This window comes from Callospermophilus lateralis, chromosome 16, assembly GCF_048772815.1.
Source record: "Callospermophilus lateralis isolate mCalLat2 chromosome 16, mCalLat2.hap1, whole genome shotgun sequence".
Taxonomy (NCBI): Eukaryota; Metazoa; Chordata; class Mammalia; order Rodentia; family Sciuridae; genus Callospermophilus; species Callospermophilus lateralis.
In genome coordinates, this window is record NC_135320.1 from 88839381 (window position 1) to 88857445 (window position 18065).

The window sequence follows — 18065 nt, forward strand, 5'->3', positions numbered from 1 at the left end:
ATTATATGTTTAATGCATGAGCTACTTAGCATAAATTGAAAGTTTCAAGTGTTCTTAAACTTCATTCCTACTGATTTGGAATTTAACTGTATAATGATCAAAACATAAGGCTTATTATACAAAACTTGAGGTATGGAAATGTGAGCGGCTCCTCTGTCCTGGTGGAAAGCCGGCTTCGTAGCCCTTCTGTGTGGCCCCAGGTGCTGTGGCAGGTCCTGTCCAGTTATGGTGCCTGGATCATACTTTTCACTCTTGCAGTTTTCAGTTCTCATTTTTTCCCATTTCAACTTCTGATGAAATTCTGTCTAGTTTTGCTTCACTTTTTTTCCCCATTCTTATATAATTTTAGGGCAGAGTACTGGGTACATTTAAGATCACAGATGCTCAATCTTGATAGTGAATTAGTCCCTTTTATGAGACAAAATATCCCCCTTTCCTCACTGTAACATTTACCTTTTGGTTCCTCCATTTACATCACAACATTGCTTCTTGCACTGGTGTGGCAGTAGGGCCACCAGGACTGAGCTGCAGTTAGTCCTCTTCAGCACCCAGTGCATCTGAACCACCATGCTCTTGCCTGCTGCCTCCAGTGTGAGGGCTGTGGTTCTCAGCCTGGGTCCTGCCATCCTAGGCACTGTCTCTTTCATGGGCAGAGGCAGGACCATGTGTCCTCTTAGGTGTGTGGAAGATGCTCTCAGCTATTCCCAACCCAGGCGAGAGCTCCTCAGAACCACCTAGCAGCACTTCCCAACAGTCCCACATGGGCCCGTGGCTGACTCCATCCTATCACACTCCACACTTGCCCTGTCCACGGCTGGGTGTCCAACGGGTTCTCAGAATCATCTCTTTCGATAATTTATGAGATAAATGACATTTTAAAACCGGACCTATCCCAGATCTGTGAGATTCAAGACAAAACTGCTCAAGGCAAAGCGAGCCAGCCAGGACACTTGAGGCAGGTCCCAAGAAGCTCCTCAGAGCACAGTCTGCCCAGGGCCTGGGGCAGCAGCTCTGTGAGGTGGCTCAGGTCCAGGGCTCGGGACCCTGAAATGACCCACGCATATCCCCAGGGCATCACCAGGACATGCCGGGGGGCTTACCCGCTCGTTCTTGTCAGTGCAGAAGAGCCGTGTGTGGTGCCTCTTCTGCACCACGATGAACGTAATCCCCGGCTGGTAGTCCTTTTCCAGCTTGATACAGGCCTCACGGATGGCCAGCAGCTCGTGGTGAAGGACCTGAAAGGGAGAGAGAGACAGGCAGGTTTCAGGGTCGTTCTAGGCCTCGTGCTACTCGAACTAAACATCTTAAAAATATGTGCCACTTAAACGCCTAGAGTCAAGCCTTCCAGCTCTGCTAGCGTGTGCCTGGGCACGCAACTTCCCTTGTGACTTCCTGTTTTCATTTATACAATAGAGCTAGGGACACCCAGGTTTCATGGCTAACTGGTTTTTAAGTTAGAAAATGCATGAACATGATGAGCACAGCACTTAGAAGACTCTTAGGGCTCAGTAGACGGCACTCACACCCCTCAGGGCTGAGGCACTGCAGAGGACTTACAGCACTGAGAAAGCTGCTGCTTTTTAAATACATATCTAATGGAAAAGGCAATGGCTTAGGAGTCAGGCCGGAGTTTGAATCTGAGCTCTGCCACCAATTAGCCATGTGGAAAGCCACACATTCTGACCCCCAATCCTACCTGTAAAACTTGCATGCCCTACCTGAGTCCCGATGGGAAGACAGAAAATGATGGGCACAGCCTATGAACCAGGGCACTTTGAATTTCTGTTATTTTTTAGGGTCTTGCTATTCTGTTCAGGCTGATCTTGAACTCCTGGATTCAAGCCATCCACCTGCCTCAGCCTTGTAGGTGGGATGACAGGAATGTGCTTCTGTGCCTGGCTACACTATAGATTTTAAGCAATAATCTTAATCAAAATACTCTATTACAATGATTCAAGAACATAAGTTCTGGGTGCAGAAAACTCAGTTGTGGGACTCTGTAAGACAGAGTGCTCAGAGCCTAGGAAGGCAGATCCCCTCTCTACATGGGCATGGCACTGTGACATGGGGGGAATGGCACTGGGACACGGGGGAAAAGGGCCAGGAGCTCAAGGGAGGGAGAAGAGTCCCTGCTCGGGGAGCCAGGAGGTCTGTCAACACAACAGGACCCTGGGCTGTGAGGGCACAGAGGGAGCCACCAGCCCAGGCTCTGCAGCAGCTCAGAAAGGCCACTTGGCCAAGAAGCAGAATCTGTTGCACCTGGAGCCTCTGAAGTGCACAAGGACAATTCCCTACCATGAATGGCCCCCACTGCCACCACTGCTTAACAACACACTTGCTTTGGGAGTGGAGAAACAGAAGTGCAACCAGCCCAATCTGATGGGGAGAATCTCAGGGCCAGGACGGAGTTCTAATGCCACAGGCAGGGCACCTTGACCCAGCACTGTTGGAGGCAGAATCAGGAGAATAAGGCCACTCCCATGCCCTCGCTCACCCCTGCATGTGAGGGCTTTCTTCCCCTTCCAGACCCTCTCTTACCCACCGGGCCCACCCATCTCTGTGTACCCACGGTGCCAGGGTCATGATGTTGCCCAGCCCCTTCTGCCACATGCAGTTCTTATCCTGCTGCTGTGGTACCTACTCCAGCCTGTCTCTCACACTACAGACAGAAGGGTCACCAGATATAAGGTCTCTGTCGTGCAAAGACCTTGTTCCCCTGACAGCTCTTCATATCCTCCAAGGCAAAGTCCACACTTCTGGAAAGCATGGGCAGTGAACTATGCTGCTGAGCCCACCGCTGGCCAGGTGAGACCCTCACTCCCATGTCTCCAGGGCCCAAGCTCATACCCACTCCTTCTCCACTTCCTCTGCCCTGACTCTGCACCATGAGCCCCACTAGGGCCAGGGCCTGGACAATCCCGTGCCCTGCAGTCTCCACCACTCTGCCTTCCACACTCTGATCGCATCAACCTTGGGTAGAAAGCCACTGAGTCGGTCTGCATTAGTGTACTGGGGAATCTCTGACACCAAAGAAGCTCAAAGGGAGGATAGCCAACCTGCTGGAACTGGCCTTCGGAGACACCATCGCGGTAGAAGATGATGCGGGTGGGTTTGAAGCGTGTGGACTTGTAGAACTGGATGAGCAGCTCACGCACCATGGCCGCCAGGTCCTGAATGATCTCTTGCCGGTGCTGCTGCACACGCACAGTGGCGCAGTAGCGGTTAGGGTGCGCATCCATGCTGCCCACAACCTGTGGAAACATGCAGTGAGCATTTGGCAAGGTTTCCAGGCTCCCTCTTCTAGGTACGTGGTGGCGCTGGCCTACAGGTGGGCAGAAGGGTCTCCACCTGGATGTCCCAATACAGCAAAGTGGAAGTGGTGTCCTTGCTTTCTCTGAAGGTTTGGCACCTGCTTTTCCAAAGAGCCCTCTGCATTATCAACACACAGCAACCCAGATTTTGGTTCTCAGGAAAGGGGAACTCCCAAAGACCAGAAGCTGTATGAGCCCAAGTATGAATGCCAACCAGAGGGAGACAGGGTGAGCAGGCGAGCGAGCAGAATGAGCCCGTGACGACTCAGGTTGTCTGGTCGGGGTATAGGGAGTGTCAGGGACAACGGGAACTCAGCCCTGTAGGACAATGGACCAGGTACTACCAGGACCTGCTCACCTCTGAGCTGGGAGGCAGGTTCCTTAAACTGGAAAGACTGAGGGAAAGCCTGTGCCCGTGGAAAGCAGGCTCCAGGAAGCCAGCTTCTCAGGACACCCACGCAGGGCAGCAGTCCCCGGGCCAGCCCCCGTCGCCTTGCCTAGGTCCTGCCTTGGCCAAGATTTTCCTCTCAAACAAGTGAAAATAGACAGACCCTGAAATGTTAAGTTGGTATAAACAAATAAATTAACATAAACAGAAATCTGTTTCTATTTATTGAGAATTTGGGGGTTGGGGTGAACACAGATTTCTGTTCCTGAAAACTTGAAAACATAACCCTCTAAACCCAGAGATAATATTCAACACTACACCACATCTGCCCAGGAGAACAAACACTAACAGGGACAGGTGAGGCAGGGAGATGGCAAGACCCAGAGCTGGAGCCTGCAGGCCCGCAGTGGGTGCAGAACTCGGCGGGGGAAGCCCCGGGGGCCTCCTCTCTGGGCCCAGCTTCCTCCTCTGCAGACCTGAGCACAGCCAGCCGCGCCGAGCAGAGCTGCTGAGCTGCTGAGCTGCTGCTCTCTGACCAAGGGAGGAAGGAGCTAAAGGCATCCAGCAAAGCGAGAAATGCTGCTCGCACGGGAAGTGCTGGGTCGCAGTTACTGGGCCAGGCAGCAGGAACTGCCTTGCTTACATGACACTGATTTCATAAGGGGAATGACAGCCAAGCACGATTTATGTGAGCTGCACACACATGTACCCACCAGTACCATGGCAGCTCCCTTCCACCCAGGGCTCACCTGGCTCCCCACATCCCTGAGACAGGGTCCTATACCACAGTCCCTCCAGACTTATCAGATGATGCCGCATTTTCTTAGCTCCATGGGCCAGGCTCCATGCTGGGGCTTAACTACACTGTCTCATAATAATCTTTAGAGATCCGCAGTGGTTTCCTCACTTTACCCAAGAGAAAGTTCAGGAATGTTTTGCTTAATTGCTCAAAAGAAACAGACGCGAGCAGGCAGAGTCTGCAGTAGTCCAGGGCCGAGCTCAGCCTGTGCTTCTGTGATCCATCCAGGGCACCCTCTGCAGCTGTGCCCTGCCCAAAAGGAACCCACCTTCAGGGGCCTCAGCTCTCACTCCTGCCAGCAGCCCAGCACTTCTCTGAGGCAATTCGGCCAAGAAAGCCAGGGCACATGGCAAGGCTCTCAAGAACCCAAGGTGACACTGGGGGGTGAAACCCAGTGGCTCCAGACAATGACCAAAAAGAGACACCCGATGCTTTCTGCTTTCCCCGACTGCTACGAGGCCAAGACCCTCAGAAAAGATGGCTCTCAGGTAACCCCCTTTGCTCTCTGCACTCCAAAGCTTAAACCCTCACTACAAGGAAGGCATGGTTTGGTTCTCTTTTAAAACGAAAGGCCACTGTAACAGTAACCCTAGACTCTCCTGAGAACAATCAGCACTGCTAGGCAGCAGGACGGAGGCACAGCTGAAGAGGGTGGAACGCCAGGTGGGCAGCCAGTCCACGTGCGTCTACGGACAGCGCTGGTGCGTGCGACTCAGCTTCTTGGGGCCTGTTTCATGCCACCGTCAGTGTCCCCTCCAATCACCTATACGCCATGAGGCCCTGAGGTTCTGAGCCACTGGGCAAACCTCCATGCCCTTCAGCCGTATGGCTGCAGAGACCACATGTGTCTTTATGGTCTCTGCAGAGTCCCAAGCACCACGCCACCAACAGAGGCTCAGAGGAGAGCACTGACACTCACTGCGGCAATCGAAGGCTTCTTCCCGTCCCCCGCAGGTGGGTGAGTGACATCTGCTCCCAGAAAGATCACAGGCTGCTGGAACACTGGAGGCCTGCAGAAGTAAGTGGCATTGGAGGCCTGGATCTCTGATGGGGTCAGTTACCACCCCTGTGACCTGTGCAGTCGGCAGAGTGGTTATGCTTTTGAGCAGAACCTTTACTTTAAAGGTCACAAAGAAACCTCACACATAAGTAACATGAGAGCTGAAATATGCCTCAGAAGGACCCTGAGAAAGTGGAGCATGGGTGGAATGTACCCCAGACAAGACTGGCCAGGCATTGATGGCTGTTGAGGTCAGAGGTCAGACACATGAGGGTTCATTGTTCCTTATCTTCTTTGTGTTTACTTTAAAATTTCCAAAAAATTTCCCATGGCTTGGGCTAGGAACGTAGCCCAGAGGTAGAGTGCTTGCCTAGCATGTGGGAGGCTGTGGGTTCCATCCCTAGCACCAGAGGGGAGGGGAAGGGAGAGGGAAAGTCCCATGGGTCGTTACTCAGGCTTGGTGCTGCTGCAGGGAGTCTCTCCACCCTCGACTCTATTGTGGGGAGGCTGCTCTGAGCCCTGGAGGAGGTCCAGCAGCACTCGGCCTCTACTCTCTCCTCCTGGGAAGCAATGTGCACAGGAGGGGTTGCTCTAGGGAGGGCTGTGCTGTCCGCTTCCAAGGATGCTACATGACCACAGAAGCTCCTGCGTGTCCAGTACTTTCAGAGGGCTCCTCACACGGTAGCACTAGCAGCTGGCCCCATTATCATTTCCATGCTGATGGAGAAAGTATCATGAGAATGTAGAGACCTGTCCCACACCTTCGGCTGCATCCTGCCCTACAGCTAGAGACTGGGTTGGGTGTAAGAAAGGGTTCTGTTCCACCTGCAGTGGGTCTTAATCTGCCCTCTTCCAAACTGCATCAACTGCTTAGTCTCAGGACTCCCCTTTGGTGCCAGAAGGATGAGTGGGTGCTGCCACGAGAACTGAAGAACAGACCCTCCCAGGCAGGGAGTGGCAGCCAGGAGAATCTGTCCCAGCCACCAGCTGGTGTGGAAGGTGGGTTCCTTGGCACACAGACACAAGCAAGGATGTGCTCGCCACCCAGCGCTGGGCAGGTCTGCAGTCTCTGACCATACTCCTCAGCAGGCTGGCAGAAGGGATCCCGCCAGGGATGCTGGTCATTGGGACTTGCTCCCATCTCACTTTGGGTGTCCCTTGCTCAGCTCCAGGGACAGCCCTTAAGCCCAGCATGGCTGTGCATGCCCACCCCTGCACTTCCTCAGGATGCAGAAGGAGCTTCATACACATATGCCCGGTGCCAGCTGCCTCAGCAGGTGGCCAGGGTCCCTCCAATCCCCACTGTAGTTCCAGCTGCACCTGGGGCACTGGCTGGCTGGGTGGGGGTTCCTGGCAGACCTCAGGCCTCTATCTGCTGCCCCATTGAGGCCAGTCAGTTCACAGGCACCTGCTTCCCGCAGTGCCACATCACTACTGCTGCCAGGTACGGAGGCAGACGGCATGGAGAAAGCACGCCCCACACTGTGAACTCTGGGGAGGCCCCCAAATGGCATCAGTCCCACTGACCAGGCTCTAGAACCAGCCAGCACCCCATGTGGCCTCACTATGCTCTGTCACACCAGAAGGCAGGAGCCGCGGGAAGCCACACCACAGGCCTTGACACTCACTGTCAGGGCGTTCAGAGTGCAGGGCCAGCCTGTGACACCCTCATTCACACAAGCAAATCACACGGAACAAGCAAAAACCACACCTGTCCCAGCAACCTCGCCTGCCTTGCAGCCAGCTCCCTGAATCTACTAACCTGTGACTGCCTCCCAGACTCCTGATGACCACCTTCCCACTGCCTGGCAGTCAGGTTCCTCGGCAAGGTCTCCAGGGACTGTCACCTCAACTGGCCCAACAGACCTTCATGTATCCAGAAATGCACTCAGACCTCATCAAGCACGGCTCACTGCGGCCTTGCGACCCCGGACACACTTTCCCAGGCATCCAGAGACCTGGCCACCTTCCCTCCCTGGCCTCACTGCTGTCTCCACTGCTGCCCCCAGGGCTGCGACACTGGCCCTCCCAGCACTCAGAAGCTCCCTCAAGGGATCTCCTCCAGCCTCCTGGCTTTGAACACCATCCAGGATTCCGGGATCTCATGGCCTCTGGGTATCAGACACCTGCTTCCCACAGGCCACATCACATGACACAGGGGCTCTGCAGAGGCCTGAGCAGGAGGCTGGAGCAGCAAGCCTGGGCCCTCAGCTGTGAGCATGCGCTTGACCTCTCGGGAACAAGGCCGAGGGCTCTGAAGCCATCCTTGCTTCGTCCCTTTTGTTTCTTCCCTAAACACACACCTGCCTGCCAGTTCCAGGGTTCTCTCTTCAAAGCCACCCAGAGTCAAGGTGTTCCCTCTCCACATCTGCCTCCAGCCTGGCCCAGGCCAGTGGCCCCTCTATGCAGAGCCACAGGCAGTCTTCCAGAACACAGGGCAGGTGTGCTCCCGTAGCTGCAGCTTACCTCACGGGCCCACCACTCTTGTAGCCTTTCAGCGAAACAGCTACCATCGTTCCCTCAGCTCCCATGTCAGGGCCCTGGAGGCCACATCCTCTGCCAGATGCTCATCTGAGCTCACCCCCTGCCACCGTGATGCGGCTCACTGGCACACCAGGTGTGACGTCCTCATAGCCATCACCCCTCCATTAAAGGGTACAGATGAGGTCCCGGGGCTCTCTGTTTATGGCCTAAACTCCTTGCACACAACAACCTCAGAGCCTGCTGGCTAACGGAACTACCCTTGGGGTTGCCAACTGCCCCTTGATGTGTCCTCATTCGTTCCCAGGAACTCGTGGGAGTGGAACGGCTCTCGCTCAGAGCCGAGAGCAGATTCAGGCAGAGGCCAGGTTCCTCTGCACCAACCTCCTCTCCCCAGCTGCGAGCATAACTCGGCAGTGCTTAGAGTGTGTGTCCCTGGCCACCACATCAGCAGTGCAGGGCATGCCCTCAGGAGAGTGGATTCTTGGGCCAGAAACATGACCTGCCGAGCCAGACACTGACTATCCAGACCCACATTTTGGAGATGTGGTCCCCAGTGCGAGGCTACTGAGAGGTGTGGCCTAGTTAGGTCACTGGGGCGTCACCCTGGGAAGGGACTAATGCCCATCTTGCTGGGATGAGTTAGTTACCATGAGAGACTTGTTACAAACTTCTTCCACCATGTGACCCCTCTCCATGCATGTGAGCATTCCCAAAATGAAACCATCCACCAGGAAACCTCGGCAGAAGCCAGGGTTGGCACCTCACTCTTGGACCTCTACTGTACCTTTAAATAAACCTCTTTTCCTTCTAAACTTCGCAGCCTCAGGTATTTCCTTCTAACAACACAAAATGGAAGGAGACACTAACCTAACCCCAGGGCAGTGCTCATCAAGGTCTGCCTCCACTTTTCACCATCATCTCTTTTACACTAGGACAGTCAGGTTCATTGAACTACTTCACTGTCTTCGCCATTCTTCTGTCATTCCTATGCTAAGACAAGGCCCTGGGACTTTAATGGTAAGATCTCAACATCTGTCATCATAACTACCCCTTTCATGTGTGCTGGAGGCCCTGGTTTCTGAGGAGGGGCACTCGAGGAAGGCATAGCTGCATCACACCCGCCCCCAGCTCAGGGACATACAGGCAGCTGGTGCTCAGCCACACTTCCTGGGCTGGCCTGGGATCCAGCAACAGTGGTTCCTGTGTGACACTTTTCAGACCGAAGTGCTCCAATCACAGCATCAAGTGCCATCCTTCCCTGGTAGGGAGCCTCTGGTAGGAACTCCCATGCAGACTCTAGAACATCCCGCTGCTCCAGGGTCCTGCAGGTGAACAGGGCACCCCTCTCCCAGCCATTCCAAGTGTGCCCCTGCTGAGCCTCACTCACCTGCACAGCTCCTAGCACAGGGAGGGGTGCCCACTCTGGCCCTGCACTTGCCCCCTGTCCTCAGCACTGTCCAGGACAGCTCTCACCAGGCACCTCTGCACACCATGCACTGTCCCATTGAAAACCATCCACGCACCCAGCACACAGGCAGAAGGGCTGGCTCACCTGCCCTGGGGCAGCAGGATGTTGTTGACGCCCCCCAGCTTGACATTGATCTTCAGGCAGAGGTTGGACAGGGTCTGTGGTGTGGTTCTCTGCACGTTTTTCATCTGCACGCACTGTGTGGCCATCCCAAGCACGGTGTCGCCCACGCGCTTGACCTCAGCTGTGAGACACAAAGGTGCACACATCTCAGATTCCACCAGTGCCCCTTCCTCTGTTGGCCTGAGGGCAGCAGCTGTCTCTAGCTCTCCAGCCCTTCAGCCCCGACCTGAACTGCGCTGGTGCAGTGTCCAACCACAGGACTCCTCTGGACATTTTTGGTCATGAGTGACTGCGGTCACCTATGTGACAGGATCTCTGGCAGGTGGAGGGGCCGAGGTTCTGGCCACGTGCTCTTCAGCACTGCCGTGCACCTGTGCCAGGCTCACCCTCATTGGGAATGTGAAGCTGCATGGGCATATCTCATCCTTCCAGTCTGTGAACCAAGAGGACTTAAATGAGTTACCCAGGGCCAAGGGCAGGAAGACGAGGCACTGCTCAGCAGGATGACATCTTCTTATGGCACAGGCTTGAGTGCTTAGATATAAAAACACTCACACCTGGGAACCCTTGGCAAACGCAGATCTGACATCAGAGCTCTCCAGGCCCACAGGCCTCCACCCTGGACGCTTCCCCCAGAAGGTGCTCCTGTGGCAGCTCTGAGGAAAGAGGACGCTCAGGGCAGCACCACAGCTTTCTTGTTACTGCTTTTCTGGAAGTTGAACTTGGAGGGGAGAAGCATGGCTTTCACTTGTCTGTAACTGGACTCCGACTAGACAGGGAGCCTTGCTGGGGACACCCACCAAGCCCCAGTGCTTCCCTGGGCCCTTCTGGGTTCCGCCCTGCTGCCAGAAGCTCTACCCAGGCTGTCCTTATGCTCTCTTGCTTCTGTCCGCATGCCCTGGCTTCTGGACACAGGGCTGTATCTGACTTCTTTGTATTCTCCAGCGGCTGGGGCACCACAAGGCTCAGGATACCATGGCTAGAAGAATGTGCAACTGTTCTTTGGCATAAATGACTCTGAAGTGGTTTAGAGGTGACAAAGCTAGGCTATGGCGGACACAGGAGCTGTTGGAGGCTTCCTGGGAGACACTGCAGAGCTAGGGAACCCCACTTATCTGCCAGCACTCATGTGGCATGGTGTACACAACTACCCTCTGGCCCAGTTATCGACTGTCTGGAGGTGCTGGCTCCCTAGTCCTGTGGCCTCAGATGGAGTACTGAGGCTGGCCCTGGCTGCTGGAGTGCAGTGGCCAGGAGCAACCTTCTTCCTCAGAGTCACGAATAAACTAGAGGCCAATGCTCCCCAGTGTGGCAAAACACAAGGGTACTCAGGTTACAACCTACTCCTACAAAGGCCACCATGGCCCCTGAATCCAACAGTCACCAGATACCCACCATAGACTGGGGTCTTGCCAGGCAGGATGACCACCACCAGCTGCAGGCCAGCGTATGTATTCTTCAGGTGCCGGAACATGGGCTCCACACTGTCCGCCCCCTGGGCATATTTGCAGAAGCACGGCTGGCCCTGGATGGGCATTCCAGCATCTCTCGAGATCTTTCGAAGTTGCTCTGTGAAGGACCTGGGGAAGAAGGTCCATTTCATTAAGACACACAGCTAGTGGCAAAAGAATTTATACCAACCAGAGGTCCTGAATAAAGAGCACAAGGTTCATGAAGCCAAAAGTACATTTAAGAGGTCAGAGTTAAGTTTTTAAATTAAGTCTCAGACAGGGCCAGAATTCAAAGCAGTGTGTGCTGAAACATCAGCCCATGAAAGAGCTGACATGCAACCATCCAGGGGGCTACCAGAAAGGGACTCAGGAGGCAGGGCCAAGACCAAGCAGAGACTCCAACTTGTACTCATGTCGCCTCTCGACACTCCCAGGGTGCAGAGGTGTCCTTTCACAGGACGGTGCCAAGCTGCTGCTGCTCCGCTGCAGGCCACAGCAGTCCCTGTGTCAGGTAAGAGCTTAGTTCCCCCACCGGAATGAAGGCAGAGAGAGTACAGAAGACGACCTGTGTGCCGTCATCCTAGATTAGCCTGTTATTCCTGGGGACACGGGCTGGACTTGACACAACCATAACAGGAAAGAGAACAAGCCACAGCACCACCCACAGCCACAGCCAACGAGCCTGGAAGCTCAGCTGGTGGAACAGGGATCTACTGCTTCTTTGTGGAGCTTAGGGATGAACCCTGCGTCATCTTCTACCATCAGGCGGAGGACAGTGTGCTCCAGCATAGCATGTCAGTGTCCAGTTCCCCACACGTCCTGCCCCTGCACTCTTATCTACAGGTGACCATGCCTCAGCACTCCAGAGCTCCAGGTGAAAGCCAGAGGAAGGGATGGAGGACCATGGACAGGTGGCACCCAGGCTCTCACCTGTCCCCAGAGTCCTCTGTGATTCCAGCCCATCCTGCCAGCAGTGCAGCCTCCAGGAGGTGATGGACTCTGGCCCTGGGTGGTTGCCTTGAGCTTTCAGAAGGCCCCTGGCTGGTCTGGTCAAGTTGTCAGCTATACTCATGGGCTTTGGGATTTCCCCCTTCTACCCCGCAGACGGGGAGAAGCACAACAGCACGAACCACAAAACTGTGTTTCCTGACACCAGGTCAGGACTGGTCCCTCCCAGTGCCCCTCTGCTGAGTGGTCCTGCACAGCACACAGCAAACGACCTAACGCTCTTGCTCCTCTCTCGCCTCTTGAGCAGGGAGGAAGAAGACACTCCCAGCCTTGCCACCTCCTTATTTTACCATCAGCCCCGTCTTCTTTTCTCAGTTTATAGATGTATCAAAGTAGTTTTTAAAAATTTAGTTCATGGATCCAACCTCCTCTTTTGTTTCTAATTTATTAATTTACTTATTTTGTTTTGTGAGACTGGCATTTGCTAGGTTGCCCAGGCTGATTTCGAGGCTCAGTCTCCCGAGCAGCTGGACTACAGGTATTGCCACTACACCAGGCTTGGTCTTGAGCCAATCGCCAGCCCATTTTAATATTTTTTTGAGACAAGGTCTTGCTGAGTTGCCAAGGCTGGCCTCAAACTTGCAGTGCTCCTACCTTAGTCTCCCGGGTTATAGGGATCACAGGTACGTCACTGTGCCTGCTCTGTCTACATTTTAAACTCACTTGGCAGGTATTGTCTGTAATCTGTACTACCTGCTTGTGCCCATGTTCACAGTGGTCCTGTGGGTAAGATGCACACCAAGAGGGCCGCAGCTCCTGATCTGGCTGCCCCACCATGTGTTCTGATAGGGAAAGGCTGACAAGCCCTGACATCGGGACCCTAGTAGACACCCTGCCGCCCGATCAGAGTTGATCTTCCAAGAAGTCACTTGATTACCACCCCCCACCCCAGAACCACTGCCAGGCATGTCTGGTTTTCAAGCTTACTTAAGATGGACTTCCGTGCACTGGCGCTGGGGGGCGAAGCAGGCAATGGCCCACACCTTGATCTCGATGCCTGTGTGGAACTGCTTGTTCCTCATGTCCCAGACACCCTGGACAGGGGTGGCGATTGCTTTGTTCTGCAAGCATCAAGAAGTGTAGAGTGAGAAACAATGGCGAACACATTCCCCTGATCAAAAATGACTTGAGGGCAAAAACTTTAACCTGTCTTTTGTCTCCTGTCTCTCGCCTGAAGTGTCACAGGCAACCTGCACCTATCTGCAGAATGGGTGGACCACAGATGGCGGGTGTTTGGGGAGGAGCTGGATGACTAACAGGTGGATATGTGGCAGGTGGAGGGGAGACGGAGGCAGGGTGGGGTGTGCATGGAGAGTTGTAGGAAGAATGGATGGGTGTGGGGGTGTACGGAAGCTAAGCCAGGAGATAAGGAAGGGCCCAAATCTCCATCCAGCCTCCTAAATAGCCTGGTGGGACACAAGTGTCTTGTGAGGACACAGCAAGGCTTCCTGCTATATGAAATGTGCCCTGATGTCACCTCCTCTGCTATCAATGAGGGTGCCAGAGAGGCAAACACGTCTAAGGTCTGGGCTTGAAGTCTTCACTCCACCACCTGGCCGGCCCTGGGACCACCCTGGAGGGAGACAGGTGCTGTTTATACAGTGTCCAGGCTCACAGCAGGAGGCCTGCTCAGAAGTCCTTTCAGGACAGGGAGCATCCTGTGGCCCGTGTTCAGCAGTGGAATACCACACAACCGTCACCAAGAATCAGAATCTCGTCTCATAACACAGATGACCTGTGAGCCCTCTGTGAGCTGGGAGAGTGAACAGGACACTGACAAGAGGCAGGGCACAGAGTGTACTTGATATGAACAAAAAGGCATGAAAAAATATATAATAACCCCTGGGTGGTTTTACAAATGAGAAAGATGACATCATGTTTTCCCGGAGGGCAACTCTGGATTCACATCCTAGCCTGCACCAGCAGCAAAAACAAAGTCCTGTTACAGATCTCAAAGACTACAGCTTAAAGTTTTAGTACGTAAAAAGGGAACAAAGACAGGTAGACTCCTCCCCCAAGATCCGCCGCTGTGGAGTAGGTACCTCTGGATGCTCAGGCCCAAAGGCCTAGGTATTGCCCCCAGGGCCATCACCCGGTCCCTGTCCAGAGAGTGCTCCATGTTGTGCACCCCAGAGGAAATGAGGAGACTCTTCTTATGAGCCCTATCATGCTCAGTGGTCAAGATATCGTGGCACACACACTGACTATAGACACACACACACAACAACAAAAAATCCAGGTTAAACTTGCAAAAATCAAGTGCATGGTGGCCAGGCCTGTAAGTCCAGCAACTTGAGGGGCTGAAAGAAGAGGTCCACAAGTTAGAGACCAGCTTGGGCAACTTATGAGCCCGTCTCAAAATGAAATCAAACAGAAAAGGGCTGCAGGTGTGGCTCAGTGGTAGTGTGATGCCTGGCGTATATAAAAGGCCCTGGATTCACTCCCTAGTAACAGGAAAAAAGAAAAAAATACACACACACACACACACACACACACACACACACACACACAAAACAAACACCTAAGGTGCCAGGCTGGCCACCAAATACCCATGAAGCAAAAGCTAAAGAACAGGAAACAGGATAAGCCTCTGGAGAAGAGTTCAGCACCAGAGAGCACTGATGACGGGAGGAGTGACGCGGGATTCTGAAGGCATCACGGATCATTCTGAGACCTCCCCCAAGGCCCCAGGGAGGTCGGGTCCTCAGGTCTCTTCTCCTCGTGGACAGCCACACAAGGCTCAGAGACTGCAGCTCCACAGCACCAGCAGACATGTCCCTGGCCCCTGTGCACCTACCCGGCCTCCGTAGAGGATGGAGGGTGGCTGTAGGACCCGCCCCGTCACATCAGTCATCTCGTCTTTCACCATGATTCCAAACTCACGGACATATGGGTCTGTGTTGAAACTTGCACTTCGCATCTTGAAAAGGGAAAGGAGAGAAAGCCTGGAGTCAGACAGGCCTCTGTGCTTTCCAGTGGCCACATCTGTCCTACGCACAGGAGGTCTCCTAGCCTTGGTGCCCACCCCAGGTCCAACCTCAGGACACATGCTCACCAATTTGCTGATCTCTTCTTGCCTATCAGGCGCTGACCGGGCAGTCGCTCTGATCATAGTTGAGGTCTGATTGTCGGTTAATTTTTTTATACATCTCTGTCCTGCTACTATGTTACAGACCTACAGAAGAGATTGGAAAGGAGTCAGCACCTATGCTAAGTGCAGCCAGGAAGCAAAGGGGGTCTCAGCAGTGGAGGACAAGCACCCACACTGGAAGAGAGGTGCTGCAGGCCTTCTGGCTCACCACAGCACCCACGCTGAGGAAACCCAGCACGGCACCACGGGCACACCACAGGCACACGACGGCACCGACTCCAGCCTGCGAGGCACGTAGGGCTGGGGCCCCTCGAGAGTCCCCAGGACATCTCAAATCCTCAGCAGTACCAACGTGAAGTGTGTGAACGTGAAACCAGCTGCACAAGAAAAGGTCTAGGGCAGCAAAGAAGCCAAGGCCCTGTGCAATCTGAAGACTGACGTGCAAGGATGAGTTAACGTGGCTTGTTGCGCAGTGTGGATCTTTCCCCAAGGAAAGCAGTTTCCAAGCAGCCTTACTCTGGATGGAAACTGAACACCTGACACGGGCATTGAGCACTGACTTACTTCCTGCTGGGCACAGGCCCTAGAACTCATTCACCCACACACCAATCCCACTAGAGCTGCTAGTCCAGTTCCCGTAAAGGGAAACCAAGGTTCGGCAACATCCGATAACTCGCCCAGGGTACCATACACCAGACGATGACCAAGCTGGGACCGTGTTGTTCTTGAGATGGCCAGGCCTGGCCCAGTGCACTCTCTCCTCCAAGCCACTTGCCTCCAAGGGAAGGTAGGTGTGTTTCTGCTCCTGTCCGACTTGTAAACACGGGAGGTGGGGGTAGCGCAGAACCAGCTTGTGCCTGTCCTTGAAGTACTGGGCCACTGTGCATTCCACGGTCTGCCCACTCTCCTGCTGTAGGGGGAACCTGAGGGCAAAGAGGCGGCTCAGACAAGAATATCCTGGGATCCCTGGAGCAACTGCTGGAGTCTGCATGTGCTACCCAGGGCTGTGTCATTGTGCTTGCTTTGCTGGGGTGATGTGTGGGAAGAAATGCTCAAGGATTTCTGGGAATAGAAGTCAAGCCCTATCTCCTAGTTGACCTCAACTATTCCAGAGCCCACAATTCTCATTCTGTCTCTACCGGAGGAAAATAAAGAACACCCCCACACAAAGACACAACAGTCAGAAGTTAACCACATGTATACAGGAAAAAAAATAATTCATGATAAACAAAGACAAATCTAGAAATCAAGGCCTGTGTGCTTCCCAAAAGACCACGGTGACTCTGAGAGTCACTCCTGTGTTCAGGCCCCAGCAAGCCCCACTGTTCATGTGTGCACTGCCCTATGTGTGGCTGAGGCAGGAGGAGATGCAGGGGACCAGGATGGGAGAGCCAGCTGATGTTCCCCACATTGGGGAGGGCAGCCCCACCAGGGGACAAGGCCACAAGGCACAGCTTTTCTGTGCTGACTCCTCTGCTCCATCTAGCATGCCCAGGCAATCTGCAGGCTCTGCCCAGACAGAGACGGCATTAGGCCCAGATCCGGCTGAGCTCCCCCTACTGCTCCATGTCAGTACCCCCAGTGCTGTGCCACAGGCTAGGGGTTTCCATACAAGACCACAAGACAAGACAAGGCCTCACTGGGTTCAGTAGACTCCAAGTAGGCACCGGGTCCAAACCCATCATCCCCCTGACACACAAACACATACTCAGGGCTGGGAGTGTATCTCAGTGGTGGAGTGCTTGCTTAGCACACGTGAGGTACTGAGTTTGATCCTCAACACCACATAAAAACAAACAAACAAATAAATAAAGGTACTGAGTCCATCTACAACTTAAAACAAAAGCAAACACACCACATATTTAGCGGGCACAGCTCTGCATTCCTAGTCAGGCATGGACACTGAAGCATGTGGTCTATGTGAGGAGACAGCAGAAGACACACGCCAGGCAGCCAGATGGGGCAGTCTGGGCCTGGTGGCCCCGAGGGTCAGGACCGTGCCCACAGCGGCCCACTATTCCCAGCCCCACTTCTTTCTCCTGTGACAGCAAGAAGGATGACAAGGAGCCCTGTCCACCACTACCCTTCACAGGTGGAATTTTACTATTTGAGTTTATTTTATCAGGTGAACTCTAGGTTCTAAACAGCCATATCAAGTAGGGTACTGTCATGCGAAAGCAAAACAAATGACCCCCCTAGGAGGACCAAGGCCCCAGAATTTGAAGGGGTAGCATTCTTACGTTTGGTGGCTGGCAGGCCGCCTGGTCACGTTGCAGACGCGGTACTTCCTCTTCATCTGCCCACAGTGCGTTATCTCCACCTTTAGACCTGGGGGACCAGCACAGACAGTGTGAGCGTGCAGGCTGAACTCCCCTTTAGAGTCGGTTTTCACAGGAACTGTGTCCATAGACCCAGACACGGAGGTTCCAAATCTGCTGCAGGATTCCCCGAGGAGGGGAACACAGGCTGACACAGAGGTGGAGTCCACTTCCCTGCAGGGAAACTTGAAGCTGCAAGACACAGCATCTCCGTCCCTGGGGAGCCCGTGGACTGTGCAGGGAGTGCAGGCTCCTCTGCCCTCCACGGGGCCACCATGTGACATCAGCAATGCTGACGGCCCTTTGATGGCAGGTGCAGCCAGCACTGCCACTGATGGGCAGGGGTCCCCAAGAAAATGCTGGAATCCTGGACCCACGCCTCCTAGAGTGGATGCCAGGCTGAGAAGGCATTGTCAATGTGAGGGCCAGAAGGCATCCCACGGTCTGGAGAGGACACTCTGAGGGTGTTTCTAGTCCTCCATCTGCGACTCAGACAGCACTGACCCATCAGCTGTCCCACCCCACCCCATCCCACAAAGACAGCTGCATTTATCTAGAAAATGACCATTCTGGCTCTGTGGAATGGATTCCAACCATCTCTACCAGGAGAGCCGACGGCTGCCT

The 18065-nt window shown here is 54.1% G+C and overlaps 1 protein-coding gene across 1 annotated transcript in view; it reads right to left on the minus strand.

Annotated features, from left to right (window-relative positions):
- The window catches only part of Ago2 (argonaute RISC catalytic component 2), a 98913-nt gene that overhangs the window by 14433 nt on the left and 66415 nt on the right, over positions 1–18065 (minus strand). The window contains exons 7-16 of the mRNA XM_076836215.2: positions 17364–17451; positions 15899–16046; positions 15088–15207; positions 14830–14952; positions 12960–13093; positions 10969–11153; positions 9535–9694; positions 5418–5508; positions 3057–3251; positions 1101–1235 (exon numbers count right to left, since the gene is read on the minus strand). Of these exons, the coding sequence (XP_076692330.1) occupies positions 1101–1235; positions 3057–3251; positions 5418–5508; positions 9535–9694; positions 10969–11153; positions 12960–13093; positions 14830–14952; positions 15088–15207; positions 15899–16046; positions 17364–17451 (1379 nt within the window). The remainder of the gene's footprint in view (positions 1–1100; positions 1236–3056; positions 3252–5417; positions 5509–9534; positions 9695–10968; positions 11154–12959; positions 13094–14829; positions 14953–15087; positions 15208–15898; positions 16047–17363; positions 17452–18065) is intronic.